Here is a 21,424-nt window from a genome sequence, read left to right as displayed (position 1 = left end):
CACAGGCAAATCAGCCCTGGAGTCTACTCAGACGCACACAGGGGAGCTGACCCAAGAGACCCAGCCACCGAGGAAGAATGCAGGGCTTGCCCCGCTGCTGCAGGCCGAGGTTCCCAGCGCTCACCTTGGGGAGACCCCCAAGTGTTCAAGTGGCCACTTCCATCCGCCCTCCCTCCCTGGAGCCAGCCTTTCAGACCTGAGAAGTCATCACCGTTTCAACCACTGCCCGAGCAGGCCACAGCTCTCGAGAAATAGCCAGGACACAAAGCCTAGACGTGGCCTGCTCTCTGTTAAAAATAAATAGATAAAAGCCCACCCTTCTCCTTCTTGTAGCTAAAGTAGATTTGGTCAAATAAGAACTCGGTGCTGGGGGAGGGGGTTGTGGTGAAGGGGAAGACATATTTGTTGATGTCTCCCAGTGGTGGGTGATGAGGGCTTCAGTGGGTGGCGCCCCTCCTGTCTGGGTCTGGAATCAGTTGAGAAATAAGGGAGCAATCACTGAGGTCGAGGATGGAGTTTGTGGGAGGGAGGAAACCTAGTGTGAGAGCCCGAGGGCCTGCAGACAAGCCCCACAGCAGCAGGGAGCCCGGCGGGCAGGGACATCCTTGGATGGGCCCTTGGAGGCAAGTCCTCTCTGGGAGCTTCTATCTAGAGCAGGCCCAGCTGCTCCCCCCCAAGGATGGGACCTTCTGGAAGCACCAGGAAGGGAGGAGAAGCTTTGCCCTCCCCAACTATATGACGGACTGACCTTCCAGAAGAGAAATCCATACATATTCCAGCTTACTCAGGAAGGAAAGGGACACACGGATAAAAGTGGGATCCCAGGGGGTCATGTCTCCCTCCTCCAGCCTGTTCTGATTGACCCCGGGGACCCGAGGACTCCCCTCTGCCTCGTGCACACACCCCTTTCTTCTCCTTACTTTGCATGGAGGGGCAGCCCCTCCCATGTTGTCCTCCCCCCAGGTATCTGTGCGGGCCCCTCTGCTCACATGCAGGGAGAGAGAGGGACTCTTGCAGCAAAACTAAGGCTACCCCAAGGAGGCCAGAAGGCTCTGGGGACACCGGGAACCCTGTGACGGCCTTGGAGCGCCAGGAGTGCAGTCTGCTCTCTTAAAAAGGCAAAGGCCAGCTATCTGTTGTACAAACACCCAGTGAGAACCGCCCACGCCCTCCTGGGGCGAGGTGGGGGGACGGGGTGGGGGGGGTGCGGGGGGACGAGCGCACGTCCCTGCAGCTGCCACCAGCCCCTCTCACCTGTCCTCTTGCTTTCTAGGAAAACTGTCCCTGGAGGAGTTCATCCGAGGGGCCAAGAGCGACCCGTCCATAGTGCGCCTCCTGCAGTGTGACCCCAGCAGCGCGGGCCAGTTCTGAGCCCCGCGCCCCACGGATCGTAGAGCTGCTTGCGTCCCCTTTCCACCTTTTCGTTTTAACAAATTTTTTTTTTTTTTTTTTTTTTGCCGATCAATATTGATGGTGACGCTGTCCCCCCCCCGCCCCCGTGCGGTCAGACGCACCTTCCTCCGTGACGCCTTCGGCTTCCTTTGTCCGGGGGATGCCCAGAGCCCCAACGCGCTTGTGGAGAGCATGGACGCGCTGTCATGCAGACTTTGTGATGTTCCTTGTTCCTTGAGTTTCCATCGTTCTTACTGTTGTTTTTCTTCTGATTCCAATGTCTCTGTTCTCAAACCGAAGACTCGGGGAGGCAAGAGAAGGGAAAGCAAGCCAGTCCCGGGATTCTGTGGCCAGCTTCCAGGGGCCTGTTTGAAAAACAAAACTCCCCAGCTGGGTCTGGAGCCACACGGGCAGCCCCCGGGGTGATGGCGCCTGGTGCCGGCTTCCCAAGGACAAGGGACCCTGTGGGGCCAGGCTGTGAAAGCGCCTGGAGGCCTCCACTCCCCCCTCTTCCCCAGCGGGCTGTAGTGTCTAAGCTGTGAACATTTCAAGGTAAATTCATAGAGAAGAGGAAAAGATGGCTCAGCTGTTTCTTCACACGTTTACACTAGTTGAGCTAAGCTGAGTTTCTTTGGAAATTAAACACAAATGGTAACTTATATAACAAAACCAGACCCATCTTGTTGCCTATTGTGATTAAAAAAAAAAAGAGTGCTGTATATAAAATATTGGGTATTGCAGACCAAATTAAGTGTTTTGCCTTGTTTAAATGAAATGCATGTTTAGTGAGCACTAATACAATCTTATTATAGAAGACTGTTTTTAGTAGCTTAATGTGAAGTAAGCCAACTATAATGAATGTCTATGTCTTGTTTTAAAGTTGTATCTGTCTTTGCACAAATGCACCAATCAACAGGTATATTTTATATATTCCAGAGAAGTACAAAGTCACCATGACTAGGGCGCAACCTTAATTCTGAATGCATTTCCAGAGTGGTAGTGCCTGCAGAACAGAAGTAGGGCAGGTTTAAGTGGGACATGTCCATTGGAGCACCAGCGGCTCGATGGTATTAGATTGGAGGTACGGTGTTTTTCTGAGTAGATTAATATTCTGTCGACCCGAAACACACACACACACACACACACACACACACAAATTCTTGAGACTTCCCTTTGGTTTGATCCACATTATGGTTAGGGAGCTGTATCTGCAATGTTGACCTTTTCATGCCCCTGGTGGCCCTTCAAAGAGTCCAAGATTGGGCAGTGAGCTGACTCATTGTGAAGAAGGGATGGCCAAGGGCGTTTGTGCTTTCCAGGGCCCACTGTGGGGAATCCAAAAGTATTTTGCATCATCATGTTCTTTGAATGCCAATTTCTGTTTTCAAAAGTGACAGTGCAAATTTGAGTCACTCTTTGGTCTGGTGACCTCACACACACTAATTGGAATTGCAAGTTAAGAGTAAAAATTGCTGATCACAAGTAAGTCAGTCATATTTTCACAAGTAGTAGGCCTGGGGAAGTCCAAACACTCAAGGACATAGATGGGGAGGATCTGCTCCGGGAGGAGGCAGAGAGGTCCCGAGTGGGTTTATCTGCAGCCAAACTACTTTCTGTAGACCATGACCCACAGAAAGACAAACAGAACTATGAGGAAGATGATGCTGAGCCCATTCTAACTCCAGATTCTTCTGTATTACTTGAGTCCCTTTTAACTGGTAGCAAAAATCTGAATTTGTATGGTTGACCAAAATGAACTAACTTTGCAGGATGAAATTAGGAGACCTAGACATGGTAAAATCATCTTCATCTTCCTCTGAGTGTCCATTCCTCACAGTGGGTCTATCCTGAGACTTGCCAAATTCCTTCTCTGGGCCAAGTGGTAAGATCTGGGTTTGAAAACTAGGGAATTAAACTAAGAGGCGGAGGGCACAGTGAGTGATGTTCAGGAGGTGCATCCCACTGCTCTGGACTGATGACCTAATTCCCCCTTTCAGTTCCCCTTAGAAGGGGAGTCAGTTAATGTTTGGGCAAGCCCGCCTAAGCTCTACCCTCGGTCAGGACACCTTGATGAGCCAGACTCACCCAGTTCCCTAGAACTGAGAGCTGGAGTGAGGAGCAAGGAAGAGGGGCTCCAGATGTTTAGGAGAGAAAACAGAGCCAGACGCCTGGCTAATGAATGCTGACATGCCTGGGATGTATGCAAATAGTCTTGTCCTGGCCTGCCATTGACCCTGTCTGTATTTTCTTGATGGTTGTGTTTTCCTTCTACTCCTTTCCAGGAAGGGCTTTGTATGTCTAATCCAGTGCACTTAAATTTGGCCAAGGGACTCTGCAGCACTCAGAAGGCTGAATGACTAAAGGTTTAGGTCATTCCTTTGATGGGCTGTTCATTGTCATTGCTGTGATGCGGGACCTCTGGAAGTGGAGTCTGTTCTGTCTGAAATCAAGCCAGTCTGTGATGTTCAAGGGACTGGAATAAAGTGGCTTATGACTTGAAGGAGGATACAGAGTCATACTCTTGCTTAGGGTGGGGAAGGGGTGCTGAGGGTGCTGTTCCATCCCTTCTGTATGTCCCAGGGGACCCTTTCCACAAATGGATTTAATAATATACAATTGACCCTTGAACAATGAGAGGGCTTGGGGTGCAGACACCCTGTGCAGTCAAAAATCCACAGAATTTAACTCCCAATAGCCTACTGTTGACCAGAAGCCTTACTGATAACATAAACAGTCGATTAATGTCTATTTTGTATGTTATATGTATTATACACTATTCTTACAATAAAGTAAGCCAGAGACAAGAAAATGTTATTAAGAAAGTCACAAGGAAGAGAAAATACAGATACAGTACTGTCCTGTATTTATTGAAAAAAATCTGCACGTAAGTGCACCCGTGTAGTTCAAACCCATGCTGTTCAAGGATCAAGTGCATATATTTACAGATCCCATCATATGGAGTGGCCCCCATATCATGACTTCATGTCGCTCGAGCTTGGCATTCAAGCACACTGATTGTTTCATGTGATTGTTTGGGACATGAGGGTCCTTGGCCTAAACTGCTGCCCCAGCTGAATCTGCCTGAGGGTCCAGGTGCCTATACTGCCCCCCTCCCCCGCCGCCAGGTGTGGCTTCTGCCCTAAAGACACAGGAGCTGGGGCGGGGGGCGGGGGGGTGGCAGGTGCTGAGCCCAAAGCCCTGTCCGAAAGCATCCTTGGTCTGCGCATGGGCTTTCTTTCTTCTCTCCACTCATGTACTTCTTGGCCTTCACTTTCTTCTGCCCTCGCCTCCTTCCTCACAACTGGAGCTGCAAACTCTAATCCAAACATTAGGTGCAATGGAAGGCGACTTCCTCTTCAGTGACAAACGAACATCCTCTTCCCCTGTCTCACCCTCTCCGTCTGGAGAAGAGTCAATAGAAAACATGACATGATGCAGACTCCACACCCTCAAAGCAAATTCAGATGAGGCTTGTTTTTTTGTTGTTGTTTTTTGTTGTTTGGCCCTACCTCCAGCACCGAATTCCATTAATCTAGGAAAAAGGGACTGAGGGTCAGCTATAGTTGGTGACTTGGGGGCCAACCAGACCTCCTGTAGGAAGTGAGTTGGCCTGCGGGGGTTCTGTCTTTACGTCACAGTTTGTCCCCATGGACCACCAATGGCTACTCACAAGCACTGAACGTGACCACCACGCTGTCGTTCATGGCACCGCTGGTGAGGTGGCCGGCAGCCGCCCACCTGATCAGGAGCCTGCACTCCCGCACCTGTTGGAGGCCAACCTGGCAATTTCTAGCAAATTTCCCACACTGAGGCTCCTATTTTCAGGGCATTGTCTTAATACCCAACCCACCTGGATCCCCTCACAGCCTAGTGCAGGCATGGAGGGGGCACACTGGTGGAACCAGAGGAATCTGAGTGTTCCCCTAAGTCGAGGTAGAGAGATCATGAGAACTGTCTTTGGAAGAAATGGAGATACTTCACACATGCCTCCCTTGGCTTGGGTATGCCCAGCACTCTGTTGAAATTTTGTTTTTTGGGGTACCTGGGTGGCTCAGTCGTTGAGCGCCTGCCTTCGGCTCAGGTCATGATCCCGGGGTCCTGGGATCGAGCCCCACATCGGGCTCCCTGCTCGGCGGGAAGCCTGCTTCTCCCTCTCCCGCTCCCCCTGCTTGTGTTCCTGCTCTCGCTATCTCTCTCTGTCAAATAAATAAAATCTTTAAAAAAAAAAAAAGAAAAATTTTGTTTTTTGAGGTGGCTGAAGAAACAAGAACATTGAGACTTGTATTTTCCGAGGCAGTAGAATATCAGCTAAATCCACCTAAATAGAAAGGTTGTTGCATAGTGAAAAGATGTTCAGGCCAAGGGTATAACCGATGGTATATTCATTTCAAACAGGGTTCTCTATGCTTGGACGCTGACCATGACTTAGATAGGTCCTGGATATTTGCTGCACTGGATGCGAATGTGCCATGCATGGTCCCAGACATCCCTGGGCTTACAAACAATGGTCATTCGGAGAACATTCCACAGCGTGGAGCTAAGCCCCTAGGGCACCTCAGAGGGGGTAAGGGCCTTAGAGAGGCTTATTTCATGGCTTCTTTTCTCAGCACTATTCCAGGAAATAGATGGCATTTTAAGAGTTCTCCAGAAGGGATGGTCAAAATACTTCAAAATTCTGGGCAGCTCAGCCTGCCGACCCTTATTAGATACTCACAGTTGCTACCAGTTCCTCATACACATGTAGACAGACAGATGGACAGACTCAGAAAATGTATCTTTCCAATACCAGTATTTAACCACTTTACTGTGCTCGCAGAGTGTTCAATGGTGACCCAGCACAATACCAAGTGCTATAGTCTTGGAGGTGTGTGTATGTTGGGGGTGGGTAGGAGTTATTAGCAAAGAAGTAGGAGACCAAGCTCACAGTTCAGCTGGTAAGTTTTGTCTAGCATCCTGAATACAATCACCAAGTAATCTACATCTCTGTCTACAGCAGAGCAGAAATCATGTTCTTTCCTGAGTGGTGCATGAGAGGTATTTGCTACACAGGAAACAAGCTGGTAACGTTTGCCTTTAGTGCCCTTTCAATATCCCCTTCTCTTTTGCTGCTTCTGGCTGATCAGAGCCCCCCTCACCCACTGTGTTTCCTAGAATTCCAGTCTCCAAAATTAACCCATGCACCCCTTTAGCAGAGCTCAGAAAAGTATAGGGATGAAGGACCCTGAGGACAAAAGGTGTAACAGCCTAAGGTGGTAGACCAGAAAACCCATTCAGGGAATGTTCACTTTTAAGAGTAGAGCCCCAGTGAATTTCTATTGGAGACCTTTTAGAAGGGGTTGGCTGTGGTCACTAAAAGGGGCTCTTCAGATCTTCCCTTTTGAGACCCTGCTGCTGGAAGCACAGCTAGCTGATTGAAAAGCTCCAGCTGCAATCTTTGGGGCCACCTCAGCATTTACTCCGAGACCATGCTCTCTCGGGCTGCTCGCAGTCAGTGACTGCACGTGGTGGGGGTATTAGAATTGAGCCATTCTTGCCCCACATGGGATTCTTCTGCAGGTGACCTTCGCTCCAGGACTCTCTGCAGGACCTGGCTGAGGCAGTGTGAGGCTCCTCCTGCCCAAGCTTCCTTCCTTCCGTCCTTCCTTCCTTCCTTTCGGAGGGGTTAGTCCACATGCTCTCCCTGTCTCCCCCTGCTCATTTCCCCTTTATCATTCACATGAATTCCCCCAATAAATCTCTTGAATGTCTAATCCTATCTTGGCTTCTGCTTCTTAGAGAACCTGAACTGACACAGTGACCATCCCCTCCCCCATTCCCAATGACACTCAGATATATGGGCTCAGACACTCGAGTAGGTGGCCTTCCCAAAGTGAGATTCCCATTGGTGATTTCTCATGTCATACTAGAAGGGTTAAGGGTAGGAGGGGTTGTGTGCCTTAGAACTGGGGTGATGACAGAGCCCTGGCTCTCCCAGGGTGAGCCCTTATTATTGTGCTAATGATGCCAGGCCACCTTCACTTTGCACTTACATCACTGTCTCTTTGTCCCCAGCCTGGGGCACAATGCCTGGACCACAGTAAGTGAACTGAATTAGCACAGAGAATGGAAGGCAAGAGCCAGGGCTGGACCCTGTGGCTCTGACAACTGGTCATCCTCATCTACCTGACCTGAGTCCCGCACCGGGAGGTGGGGGGTAGGGTGGCACACATGGCCAGCAGAGTTCACTGAACAGAAGTGCCTTGGCTGCCACGGGCCAAGGGAGGGACTACCTCAGGGCAGATGTGGAGACCGGCTGCATCCTCTGCAGGACCTACTCAGGCCTGTAGGTCCACTCGACTGCCCATGAAGGCTGTGGAACATGGATCATGGCAAAAAGGCCTTGTGGCCCATTGCGAATCCCATGATCCCTCCGGAATCCTCCTCTATCAGCTCCTCCCCCAGCCTCCTCTTCCCTGCCCTGGTCCAGGCATAGAAGCTGCTGGGAGTGCCACTGGGGGTACCATCGGGGTTGAAGTTGTCAGAGAAGACTTTCTCGAGGCAAATTTTTAGCCAAGATTCGAAAGCTGTGGACATGGACAGACAGTGTGAGATGCTGCTTGCTGGAGCGGAGAGGCTCTCTGGTGGATGGTGGCTGAAGAGCAGGGTGGCTCAGTGGGGAGGCAGTGGGGCAAAAGCCTGTCATGATATGATTGGAGTTTTAGCCATGTGGTTTCAGTGTCTGTAGAGGCTGGTACAGATGAACTAAAGAGCCAGAATGTTCTTGTGATAACTCAAGTGGGGGTGAGTGAATTGGGAGTGAGGAAGGTAAAAGCATGTGGACAGAACCTACTCCCTGCCCTGAGTTGGCCAAGAATAACCACCCTGGTGGCCCATCACCGTCACACCGAAGGCCTCTTGATTTCTTTAGGTCTCTTCTCGTGTAACCTTGGGCGGAACACAACCAGTCCACAGGAAGAGGACACGCCTGCTGTGTTGAAGCCTAGGACCCGAAGGTGCCCAGGGGGAGCCTAGAATCTTCCCAAGGCCACACTGAAGCTTCCTTCCGGCAAGGCGAAAAGCCCCAATACCCACCTCACAGAAAGCACCAGACACTGTCATTTACTCTGACGTTATGAATATTTATTTTTTTCTTCTTAAAAATGTACAAAAAATAAAATAACTGTATTTATAGTTTATAGATTCCCCCTCTCCCATTTACAAAACTATTAAGTTACATTTGCCTTTTTTTAAAAAAACACGAGAGCAAATTGTCCATCTATCAATCTCCCTTGCTTGTTTTTAAGAAAGGGCCGTTCACAGAATTTGGCACAAACCCTCTGTTTCTGTTGCACTTTCCTAATTTTAAATAAGAAGGAAAATAAATGTTTGATTCATTTCACGCTTCCTAAGTTTCTGGGCTTAGTCTTTTAGGATCCAAGTCCAAGATGACATCTGACTGCATTTTTCTGTTGGTCCCAATTTCCAAACACCTGTTAAGTCTAAGCAACTTGGGTGTATATATATGAAAAATACTTGTTTTACATCTCCCTCATCTTACATGGATTTTTTTTAAAAGCATATTTATTTGAGTGTGATTAATTTGAGGGACAAAAGAGGAGGCAGTTTTTCCTATCTTTCTAGAGTGTTTCTGCTCAGAAAATTGTGCTCACTGAAGCTCTGCTGATGTTCACGGTGGAGGACACATCCACGCTAAGCCACGGGCACTCTGAGAATGCTGAGGGGACAGGTGGGGGGGGCAGATCAGATGGCAGGTGATGCTCTGCACCACCCTTCAGTGGCACTGGCCTCAGTCTTGGTTCTGGTGGGTAAGGGTCACCCCAGTGGTTGTTCAAGGGCCGGAAACAAATGCAAAGCATCTCTGAGTCACTCTCGGCCTAGGGCAGGACAGGCAAACATTTTCCCACAGAGCCTAGAGAAAGAAGGGTAGCGTAACCTGTGTCAGACTGCCCAAAATTTTACCTTTTCCCAGCTCTGGAGTCTATGCCCCAGCCCAACAGTATTTGCCATTTCGTCTGCCAATCATGTTTGAGCCCACCCCTGAGGCAAGGAGCACGGGTAGTGCATAGTACATCACCTATTTCCAACACCGAATGTGTCCATCATAGAACACAGCCGTGTCAGTACCCAGGAGGGTCCCCAAGCTGCTGGTCCAGGGCATGGCAGTCAGAGTGGGGGAGGAGGGAACAGGCTGGAGCAGAACTGAATCCAGGATGCAAACCTTTGGCACCACGGGAAGGGGTAAGGTGTCCAGAAGACACACAGAAAGATGCCCCCTCACCACCACCCCGTATCTCCCTAGGTGCGGCCCCTGCTCTCCGTCCCATTCAAATCCTCTGCAGCCTCAAGGAGAGACAGCTGGGCTGAAAACAGCCCTTCCGTCCTGCTCTGGGCCTCAGGGCCAGACGGGGTGGGAGGCAGGGAGGCCTTGGAGAGAGAGCCCCCCAGGTAAGACATCAAAGTGCTTCGCAAACAAATCGAGGCCCATACATAGAACCTGTCCCAGTGCAGGACCTTGGGTGGAGGACACGTCTGGCTACCAAAAGGCTGGTGCTTCAGCCCACGAGGGTGAATGCAAAGCCCAAGACCACCTACCTGTCCCTTCAAAGAGGACAGCAGCCCAGGACGCCTCATCATTCCGTGATGGTTTAGGGAAGCGTTTTTTCTCCTCTTGGTCTCCCAAGGCATGTGCGGGAGGACGGGACCTTCTCCCTCCCAGTCCTCCTCGGGAGGCTGCCTGCAGAAGAGCCAGAGCGCTCTGGGGGCGCTCCCCCAGCCCTCGGCACCCCAACCCGGCAGCCCGGAGCAGAGGCGGCCGCGGGAAGCAGCGCCGGCCTGTGGATCCGGAGCTAAGCTGCCGGCACGGCTCGCAGGGCTGCGGTCGGCTTCTAGGGGAGCCACTTGAAGTGAAGGATGCACTTGTAAACCGTGAGGCATTCCACAGGGGCCAGGCCCTCATGATCACCAAGGAGTTCTGCAGCGGGCCCCAGCACAGCGCCCCGCAGGCTCTCCGCCAAGCTCCCCGCGGCACTCTGACCTCCGCCAGGGCCAGGCCGGGCATCAGCGCGAGACAAGCGCCCCCCCCCTCCCCTCCGAGCGTCCTTCCCGGCGCCCCGGAGGCCACTTCCCTACCCGGGGCGCCTCCTGCACAGCACAGAGGCGGAGTCCCGGCTCCGTGTCTCCCCAAGGCCAGCGGCAGTAAACATGCCCACGTACTACAGGTAAAATATATTATTGCCATATTATAAACACTATGTACAGGATTGCCAGGCATACCTTCTGGGTTACTAATTACAGCGGAGCGGAACGTCTTCCTGTACAAGGCCCGGGGGCCACTCGCTGGAAACCCCGGGAGGTGCTTAGCAAGATGGCCTTCCCCGGGGCGACCTGCAGCTTTCTGACCAGGAAGCGGCGTCCACCTCCGGCCCCCCGCAGACTACCGCAGCGGCAGAGCCCGTTTGGTCCAGCCACTCAGGAGAGGCGGAGGTGAAGCAGAAGGACCCAGACGTGCTCAGGCTCTTCGGAGCGAGTGGATTGGCTGTGTTTCCCTTGGAAGGGGAGGGCTCTGGATGGTCTCATCTGGGGCCAGCAGTGTCCTGCAGCGTCCTAGCGGGCCTGGACCCCGGGCTCCAGAACCAGGTGGACAATAAATAAATGTCTCACCGGCCCAGCACACCTTCCTGAGGGGCTCAGGCTTCGGCTCCAGTAGGAGTCAGTGGATGGGCCAAACACACTGGTAAGGAATGGGCTCCGTGTCTCACCCGGCTCCCAGCACAGTCTGTAACAGTGGTTGTGAGGTGGGGGAGGTGGGTGCCTGGGTTCCAGGCCGGGGTCTCCGTCTCTACTGGGAAGGAAGGCACCCAGGGCCCCTGCCGAGGGGAGGCCGAGAGCAGGGCTCAGATTTCCATGAGTGTGATCTTGAAGCCTTCCACCATGCTCTCCATGTTGAGAATGAAGGTGTCCTCATTCGAGTAGTGCTCAATGATGTTGTCGTCCATGTTCACCAAGATGCTGCCAGGGAGTGGGGTGGGGGGTAAGAAACAAAGATGCCATCAACAAGGAGCGGGGCGCAAGGGCAGACTCCAGGCTGGGTGCGGGTTCCCTTAGCCATTCTTTGGCAAGGGAGGCTGGGAAGGATGGAGGAGAGAGGAGGTAAGGCAGGAAAAGAAGACCCTCATCATATTTTCTTTCCCCAGAAACTAGTTTGAGGAAAACAAAGTCTCGATTTGTCAGAACTAACCTCGTGACTCCTTATTAAACGGGTCTTCAGAGATCATTCTCCCTTGCTTTATAGATTGGTAAACTGGGGCCCAGAGAGGTGAGCCTGAAATCACAGAGGTAGCTCTTGATAGAGCCAGGGCCTAAGCAGGTCCCTAACTGTTCTCATTAAACCATAGTGCCTCCTGAAAATGCACTTTAAAAAGTACTCCATAGATGGAGAAAAAGGAAAATCAAGAAGTGTGGCTACCCTTTGCCAAGCATGTAATTTGTTTTGGTGCTTCCGAGACCTTGTCTTTAATCTTCCCAGCAGCCTTGAAGGTAGGCGTGACCATTGCCACTTTGCAAATGAGAAAACTGAGCGCAGGGAAGTAAAATCAGGTCCCCAGGTTCATCCAGCTGATTCATGGCTGAGCTAGATTGGAAACTGCTTTGCCTCACTCTGAAGCTCGCACTTCACCATATGTGACCTGCTCCTTGGTCAACTATCCAAGTGGATTTAGTTTTAAGAGAATCAACAACTTCCAGGCTCTGTTCCTGATTTGGAAATCAGACAGATCTCAGCTTGCCATTGAAGAACTGACCATTTGACAGCTATGTGTTGTCTGACAAGTTTCTTAGCCTTTTAGAGCCTCAGTTTATTCTTCTGCAAAAATAAGAAAAACAACCCTGCCCTAGAGTTGTTGTAAGGAGTAATATATTTAGTATAGGGCCCAACACGGTGCTCGATGGAAGTGAAACGTTATCACCATCAACATGCATGTCTGCACTGAGGATTTCAGCTCAGCAGTCAGACCCTGAGACACCACCCAAATCTCACCATCAAAGCTATTCACTCAGCCTATTGCATGGGCCGTGGAGAAAATTGTAATATGCATTTAAGTGAGCCTGCCAACAAGGGCCCCAGAGGGAAAGGTTTCCCATTTGACTCCCAATCTACCACTCAGAAAGCCTGGGCATCTCAGATAGATCAATTTCCTTTATGACAAGAGGCTCAGAGAAGAGTTTAAAGACCCATTTTCTGCATTTTCTAGGAAAGTAGCTCCAGAAGCTGACTCAGTGGAAACGCTCCTGGAATGAAATCCGGCTCCTACAGCCTCTACTCTTAGAACCGGCAGTGTGAGGGGGAACAGCACAGCGCCCACGAAGCACTTGCAGGGGGCCCAGAACCTACTGCACCCCCAATAAATGAGGTATTGTTCTTTTTTTTTTTTTTTAAGATTTTATTTATTTGAGAGAGAGAATGAGAGACAGCACAAGAGGGAAGAGGGTCAGAGGGAGAAGCAGACCCCCCACTGAGCAGGGAGCCCGATGCGGGACTCGATCCCGGGACTCCAGGATCATGACCTGAGCCGAAGGCAGTCGCTTAACCAACTGAGCCACCCAGGTGCCCGAGGTATTGTTCTTAACACTGAGAACAAGCAGGTCCAATGATCATTTAGATCATTTGGTTAATAATTCCCTCAGAAAAATTCTCTTCACCCTGAACGCTTCCTGTTCTTACTGTGTCATCCTGAAACCAATCCCAAGAGCAGCATGTGATTCTTTATAAACCCAGTTCTCTGCAGAGGGGTGACTTTGCCCCTCTCTCCCCAGTGTCCTCACCACTTCTGGACCCTTATATTCCACCGGCTCATCCTGTCCTTGGAATGGGACGTCTCAGCCAGCATCGTGACAATGCACTGTCTCCTTCCCTCCCTCTCTTACTAAGATCTTCAAAATGCCTTCAATTTGCAAGCGGCTCAGCAATCCTTTGTAAGGATGACACACAATTTCTATAAAAGGTGGACAACAGAACTAACAAAAGGTAGGCACCATCTTTTTTGTTAAAGGCACCATGTAGACTGATCTGATTTCGAAGTCAGTTAAAGTTTCTTTCTTACCCTTTTTTGCTTTTCTTGTAAAGCTTTGTGATCTTCTCCACAGGCAGCCCATACTTCTCAGATATCTGTAACACCAGTAACAGAAAGGCAGGTGAGCATGGAAGGGGAAGCCAAGCAGAGGCAGGAGGGAAAGCTCCAGTTTCACTCTCTTGGAAATTCTCCTGGGTGTCAGTATCCTTCACTCAGGAGTCAGGCTCCCAATATGCCCAGGTGCGAGACTCTCCCTCGGACAAACCTTAAATCATTCAACAAAAGATTAAGCCATGTGGCAATTTAATCTATGATGAAGGTGTCATGTCAGATCAGCAGTAAAAGATGGACTCTAACTGAGATGTTGGATTAAATAAGTAGCCATATTGAAAAAACATTCAACAAGTTAAGCTGAAGCCCTTCTCCACTTCCTTTCTTTTTTTCTTTTTTAGTGAGCTCTACACCCAATGTAGGGCTCAAACTCACGACCCCAAGATCAAGAGTCGCATGCTCTACCAACAGCTAACCAGGCACCCCAACCACTTCTTACATCAAAATAAATTTCAGATCAAAGATTTACATGTGAAAGCTGAAACCATAAAAGTTTAAGTTCTTTGTATTGGTATCATCTTCAAGGAAGGAAGATCATTCCCACAAAGATATGAAACCTGAAGAAAAAAGGCCAAAAGGTTGATAAAACAACAGAGAATTACAAATACCAATAGAGTAAAATCCACCATTGAAAGCTGAAGACAGGGGCATCACTGTTCATAATAGAGAAAACTGTGTATAACAACCATTTGTTAAGCATGTTTTGTCATTTTCACAGTTGAAAGCCATACAGTCATTTAAAAAATGTGGCAAGTCTATATGGGGGGAAAAAAAAGTCCTTAACACACTGAGGGGAAAAAAAACTAACCAACCGCCCAACGGTACATATAGTGTGACCCCATTTGTACTTTTTAAGAAATAAGTATGTAAGGAAATAGAGCCTATGTGAAGGACCTGGCAAGCTATTAACAGTGGCCACCCTGGAAGAATGGAAAGAAACTAGGAGATCCTTTCACTTTCTACTTTGTACCATTCTGTGCTGTTTTCTCCCCCTCTTACAATGATTGTGATTCACTTTTATAAAAAGTCATCAGAGTTTGGAGATGAATTCTAGAAAGGCTACCCTAAATGCCTTTCATGCTTTCTCCGTCCCGAATCCAATCCGCCCGCCTCTTCTGAGCCCAGAGGCTGGTGGGGCTCACAACCGGCTGGGGCAGGTGGGGTCTGAGACAGGGACGACTGGGCAGTGGAGCAGGGGCTCCAAAAAGAGGCTGAAGAGCCCTAGAGCACATGCAGGGCAGCTCTGGATCCCCGGAAGGGCTTATCCCACGAGAACCGTAGATTCCCATCCCTTATTTCTCCTCCTGCACAGGAAGGACTCCCTACCCTGAGAATAAGCCCAGAGGAGTAGAACAGGTGGGCCAGGGTGAGAGGGCAACAGGAGCCTGGGGAAGCAGTGGCCCGCCTGCCCCACATCACTGCTCCATCACCGACGGGACCACACACACAGACACCCGCCCCCCCCGGCCGCCGCCCTGCCACAGCTGAGGGCAATGAGCGCAGTATGTGAAATAACGTGGCCTGGGAGCAGCAAAGGAAATTGACAGCACTTGCGTGGAAGGCATTCATTTGAACAGAACATAAAAGACCACTTATGAAGATGGCACACACGTGCAAAATCCGGTCTAAAGATATGCTTATTGAACTAAAAACATTTTAAAGTTCAGTAAATGAACTGAAGGATTGGTGGTCAATACAGCAAACCAATAGTTTTCGGAAAGATCCATTAGAAAACCAATTTCAAAGTGCAGAGCAGAGACAGACAGCATAGAGGAACTCATGAATGGAATGAAAGATTGGGAAAACAGAAGAGAAAAGAGAGATTTGAAGAACAAACACAGGCCCTATGAGGTGTGACTCCCCAGACTCCCAGATAGAGAAAAAGGAACAGATGCAGAAGAGGAAATAATTAAACAAATAATGGAAGAAAGGCCCATGTTTTTGGACAAGAGGGGTGTCCTGAATTCCAGGAGAGATCAATGTGGAAATACTCATGCATCTGGCCATTCTGAAAAGAGCCAGATCTCCAAAGGGTAATAAAAAGATTCTGGAACCTCCCAGAACAAGTTACACAGCCCAGAAGAATAAAAATGGCTTCCAGTCTTCTCATCTGCAACCCCAGAAACCAAAGGATAGTGGGGTAACCCCTTCAGGCAACTGAAAAAAGGACTTAACCCCAAGAATCCTGTACACCAGGATTGCTATGCCCCAGGCTGAAAAAAATGTTATCAAGGAAATGCAAGGGTTCAGAGAGAATTTCACCCAAATATCCCACAGAAGAACATTACATAGAAAATGCATCAGAAGGGAGACTTCAGCCAGGCAAAGGGGGAAGACAACAGGCAACCAGCGTTGTGCCATAAATAAATTTTTAAATGAATAGAAACTCTACATTTACCCTCTCTCTACATATATCTCTTTCTATTATATTGATTTATATATATATATATAACTAAAGACATACAGTTATATATCTATATCTAGCTGTGTGTGTGTTTACATAGACGGAGTGGGGATGTGAAGTAAGTGCTAAAGATTTTCCAAGTAAAAAGGAGATGATGAAGGGGGAAATCTCATTGTTTGCTAGCGTGAGAGCACTATCCACTATCCCAGCAACACCGAGAGGTTGGGCGTTTGTGGGGACAGCGGGGTGAGCACCCCCACACACTCAGGCTAGAGGGAGAAGGGAGAAACCAAAGCTCCAAAACCTCATCTCAGGGAGGGTGGGGGAGCTAGAGTGTTGGTGAGAAAAATAACTGGAATTTTATTTTCAAATCACAGAGAAATAAGGAGGAGGGACTGAAATAATTTAGGAAAAGTAGAGAATAACATAGCTGCCAAACTTAAGAGAAAATAAGCGGAAAATGCAGAGTAAAATCACTAATAAAGAAAAAGTAATATGGAAGGAAGAAAATCAAGTCTATCAGTCATTATACCAAATGAGATGAACTGCATTTTTCCACTGAACTGCATTTTTCCATTGGAAGTCAGAGTGTCAGAGTGGGTAAAAAAAGAAAAGTTAAAAGAAGGATGAGAAAGAAAGAACAAGCTGGATGTTTAGCAGAGAAACACTTAACAGGATGCAATGAATAAAGAGGCGTGGGCTGGAGGCCCATCCCAAACACACATAAGCAGAAGGAGAGTGGGAGTGAGGAGAGTCATGGGAGACAAGGCAAGAGTTAAGGTTGATGAGGTCAGAATGGATATTATGTAATGATAAAAAGCACAAGGTGAAAAAGAATAGCAATCCTAACAGCGTATGCATCCAACAGCACAGCACAAATTACAGATGAAGGGCCAACTTGAAATAACAATTAGGATGGGAGACTTCAGCATACCTCTTTCAGAATTGGACAAATCCAAGACAAATAAAAACAGTTGAATATAATCGATATACTAGATTTAATATTTTATACATCACACACATACACGCATACACACTAACATCTCCTAAGGAGAATCTATCATGTGTTGGACCGCAAAGATAAGCCAAATTACATCAGCATTCAATAAAATTACAAATACAGAATTTAAGATTTCCAGAAATGCTTATATTTTGGAAGTACAGCAGTCCCTCCTTATCCGTGGGGGCTACATTCCAAGACCCCCGATGGATGCCCGAAACCTCAGATAATACCAAACCCTCTATATACCATGTTTTCCCCTACACATACATACCTATGATAAAGATTAATTTATAAATTAGGCACAGTAAGAGATTAATAACTAATAATAAAATAGAACAATTATTACTGTATTAAAAATTGTACTGTAATAAAAGTTACGTGAATGTGGTCTCTCTCAAAATAGCTTACTATACTGTACTCTTCTTTTTGTAATGATGTGCGATGATAAAATGCCTATGTGACAAAATGAAATGACATGAGTGATGCAGGCACTGTGACATGGCATTAGGCTATCTGCTTCTGGACTGTATTTGACCGGAGGTAAGTAAAACTGTTGCAAGGGAGACCAGGAATAAGGGGGGCTACTGCATTCCTACAGAACCTGGCTGCACAACAGCTCCCCATCCCTTCCTCAGAAACCCAAATTTCTTCAGCAACTGTTTGGGAAGACACTATGTTATATCTATCTAAATAAACTCTAAGACGAGTAAGTTTCTTTGAACATCTTGATGCTATTTCCAAATCAGGTGAGATGCTCTGAATAATGTAGGATTGACACCGATGTCAGCCCTCCCCAAGTTCACTACCGTTTCCCTTTGGGAGAATTTCTACTTCCTTTCTCCCTCCTTCCCAAGCCTGGTACTTACAACTTACACTATTTGTCTGGTCTCCCAGTGTGTCCACACCTGTACGTGCAAATCAAAAGAGAAATGCTGACGTGAGCTGGTTCTGCACCCGGAGCCTTGCTGAAGGGATGCAGGAAGGAGGACGGAGGTGTCCACGGCCATTCGTCAGGAGTGAGCTCACCTCCTTCCCCCCTCCCTGGGGTTCTAAAACCACCCCATTAACAGAGCTGGTGCACAGAACGAATGCTGGAAGGGCAACTCTCCTGGGCTTCATTTCTGGAGCTGCCACTTCCTCAGCACTTCCTGGCTGGTCTAAGCCAGAGCTTCTTAACCCGGGGTCTGCAGATGCCTGAAGAGTAGGCACATGAACTTGGGTGGGGAAAGCGGACCTCTTTATTTTCACTAACCCTCAGCTTTAATTTAGCCTTCCCTTCAGTTACGAACATACAGTAATGTTAGCAGTGCCTGTGTTTTGTTACCAATGGAAATCACAGGTATTTTCATGTCATAGTAGAATTACCGCAGGTATCTCGAAATATCAATCACATGCATCCTTCACCCTTTGGAAGTACAGTAGTTATTAGTCCCGCCTACAGATGCATGAAAAAGGAGCACGTGTATTCCCAGATCACAAATATTTTTTATTATGACGGAAATGTTATCAACATAATTGGTTTCCTTTGTAATCCTATGTTTTTTATTTTGTACACTGAAAAACATTATTCAGAAAAGCGCCCATAGACTTCATCACACTACTAAAGACATGCATGGCACAAAAAAGGAAGAATCCTTGATAAACATTCTGTACCTAAGAACTCGCTGTCTGCCTGGAGTCCTGGGCTACGTGTTACTTGTACCTAATTATTCTGACTTGCTTGGCCTAAAAGAGTTGGGTTTTTTTTAACTTTGGTGGGTGTCATTCAGAACTTCTTTTTAAAATAAAATAGGGACATTTTTCTACCCAACATCACCAGACTCCTATCTGTAGGTTCCCCTCTTCTGAAAGAAAAGTGATTCTGATTCTGTCTTTTCAGTGTCCCAAAGCATGAAAACTACCTCGGCTCACACATCAATTGATAACTGCCCAGCCAGAGCCGGGCAACCTGCATAAACCCTGCACACTTCCGGTCGGACCAGGGTCTCCTGGGAGTAGTGGCGGCGGCGGCTAGCGTTTCCGGAGTGCTTACTGAGTGCCCATCGTAGAGGCACAGAACACTCTGCATCTAAGAACTTACTCCACCCTCCCATCATTACAGGGGAATAGGTCCTTTTATGAGCCCTGTTTCTCAGGTGAGGCAACTGGAATTTACAGTCATTAAATAACGTACCTGCTAGTAAGTGGCAGCGACAGATTGGAAAGGGAACAATCTGGCAGTCTGGTTTCAGACTCTGAACGCTCAGAGAAAATGGGCATATGTGAGGCTGAAGGGCAAAACTGTGCCCTCCATGCAACTGTCGAAGACAAAGCCAGAGGCAGCTTGGTACCAGGCCACAGTGACACGGCGTCCTCCGCCTCCATGCCAGGCGAGGAAGTGTGCTTTGCCAAATTCAGAACCCTGGGAAGAAGTGAGACTCTGCAGGGTTTCATGTGGAAGAGGCTGGCCATCTGTCAGTGGGTTACAGAAGGATTCCTTCCTCCTGGGACCTGGACGATATCACCCATAAACCCTCCTTTCTATGCACAGAAAATACGTGCCCGCGTCATAGTTTTCTCAAATGGGGGAGTTAGTAGGAGTGCTTGCTTTTTAATTTCTGCTTTTCAATTTATCTGAAATGATAATCCACTTTCATAATTTTTAAAACCCATTATTGATATTTTTAAAGACCCAAGACTTCCTTTACATCCAGGAGGATACTAGGTTCTTAGACTTATCTCATCAATGTGTTATTGGTTGTCTGATGATCTGTAACTTTTTAGACTTTAATTTTGTGAAGCATTCTCTTTGCCCAGACACCTCAGGTATGTGACAGGCAGAACTCAGAGACTCCCACTGGTTTTCACCAGTGTAGGACTCAGTCTGCCTTGTCTAGAGACACTCAGCAGAACAGCCTACTCTGGAAGCCAGTGACTTTTATTTGGAGTTATAAACAGTTCAGTGTAGGCTCTAAGACACACATTTAAGAAGGAGGGGACTCTTGCTTGCAAACACATCATCAGTGGCTGCATTTGACCTGTCAAGAGAATCAGGGAGTAATGGCCTTTACTCCATGCATGAACAACTCAGTTGAACTGAAGAGGGTGCTACCGAGCCCGTGAGCAAAATTTTCCCTTGTGTGCATCAGCTAGCTGCACCAACAGAGACCATCTCTACCCTTTGGCTTGGAGGAGTCTCAATCTGCCTCCCTACCCCATAGTGCTTATAGTCACCTCCTGTGTATGTACATATGTATGTACCTACCTACCATCTATGTATAGAGAATTTCTATGTGCTACTTTTAAATGCCATGTGTATGAACTCAGTTAATCATCACAACAACCTTAGATGTCATTTTATCATTATCCTAGTAATAATATCCCACGTTATTATTATCCTCATTTCAGAAATGATGAAACTGGGGTACAAAGAGGTCAAGTACCTTGCCCAAAGTCACATCACACAAAGTGTCACAGCCAGGATTTGAACCCTGACTGTGTGGGATCAACCCCTACACATACTACTTCTTGCCTGATGGTTTTTTTGTTGCCTCTCTTCTTTCCTTCAGTTGTGGTGAGCAGTGATCTGGAAAGTTTATTCTTCTTGAAATAACTTTTCATATGTGGACATCTTTCTCATTGGACTTAAACTGCTTGAGGGCTTAAGTTGGCTCCACTGCTCTGTGGAGCTATCAGACCTTGGGAGACCCCCTTCCTGGGCCTCAGTCTCTGCCTCTGTAGGATGGTGATGATGATACTTGCATTGCCAAGTTCACAGGGGTATTGTAAAGATCAAATGAAGCAATGCATGTGAAATCGTGCTGCCTGCAGCACTCAGCATGGTGGCGTGTATACAGCAGGTGCTCGGTTCAGTCAAATATTTATGCTCAAGGATCTGGGGATACACAGAAGACACCAACTCCCTGTGCTCATGAGCTCTACACTCTACTGGCGAGGAGAAAAAAAATAAATGTCTAGCAATGGTTAAATATGCCAAGTGGTGATCAGTGCTATGAAATAAAACAAAGCATGGCAAGGGAACGATGATAGAGATGCCGTTTCTGTAGGTGGTACGGCAAGGCCCATCTCGGCAAGGGCCATGTGAGCAGAGGCCAGAGGGAAATAAGAGAGTGAGCCTTCTCCACATGGAGGAAAAACACTCCTGGCAGAAGAAGCAACAGGGGCAAAGGCCTTGAGGTATGAGTAAACCTTGGGGGTTCAGGGACTAGAAGGAGGCTACAGCAGCTGAAGATTCATGTGTAGGATTACTAGGTAAAATCACTTAGAAAAGTCAAAAAAACTTTGAAAACTCATGTCACCTCCACTACCATCATCATCATCACCAAATCCTTGTCTGTAATCAAGTTTAAAACCTAATTATAGGGGTGGTGCAGTCTGCTAAGTGTCCAACTATTGGTTTCGGCTCAGGTTGTGATCTCAGGGTTGTGAGATCGAGCCCTGCATTAG

The 21,424-nt window shown here is 48.1% G+C and overlaps 2 protein-coding genes across 13 annotated transcripts in view; one reads left to right on the top strand and one right to left on the bottom strand.

Moving 5' to 3' along the window:
* NCALD (neurocalcin delta) overlaps positions 1–3,892 on the top strand; it is a 366,474-nt gene extending 362,582 nt beyond the window's left edge. For all 11 annotated transcript variants that reach the window (XM_081816325.1, XM_081816330.1, XM_081816327.1 and 8 more), the window contains one exon: positions 1,274–3,892. In XM_081816325.1, coding sequence (XP_081672451.1) covers positions 1,274–1,371 — 98 coding nt within the window. In that variant the 3' untranslated portion in view covers positions 1,372–3,892. The remainder of the gene's footprint in view (positions 1–1,273) is intronic.
* Positions 3,893–8,489: 4,597 nt separating this feature from the next.
* Positions 8,490–21,424, bottom strand: part of GRHL2 (grainyhead like transcription factor 2) — a 107,674-nt gene continuing 94,739 nt past the window's right edge. For both annotated transcript variants that reach the window (XM_081816319.1, XM_081816320.1), the window contains exons 13-14: positions 13,491–13,555; positions 8,490–11,400 (exon numbers count right to left, since the gene is read on the bottom strand). In XM_081816319.1, the coding sequence (XP_081672445.1) occupies positions 11,286–11,400; positions 13,491–13,555 (180 nt within the window). In that variant the 3' untranslated portion in view covers positions 8,490–11,285. The remainder of the gene's footprint in view (positions 11,401–13,490; positions 13,556–21,424) is intronic.

The sequence above is a fragment of the Leptonychotes weddellii genome, chromosome 4 (genome assembly GCF_054177405.1).
Source record: "Leptonychotes weddellii isolate Sample4059 chromosome 4, ASM5417740v2, whole genome shotgun sequence".
Lineage (NCBI taxonomy): Eukaryota > Metazoa > Chordata > Mammalia > Carnivora > Phocidae > Leptonychotes > Leptonychotes weddellii.
The sequence above is the reverse complement of the archived record's forward strand: the minus strand, read 5'-3'. Positions and strand labels throughout refer to the sequence as shown.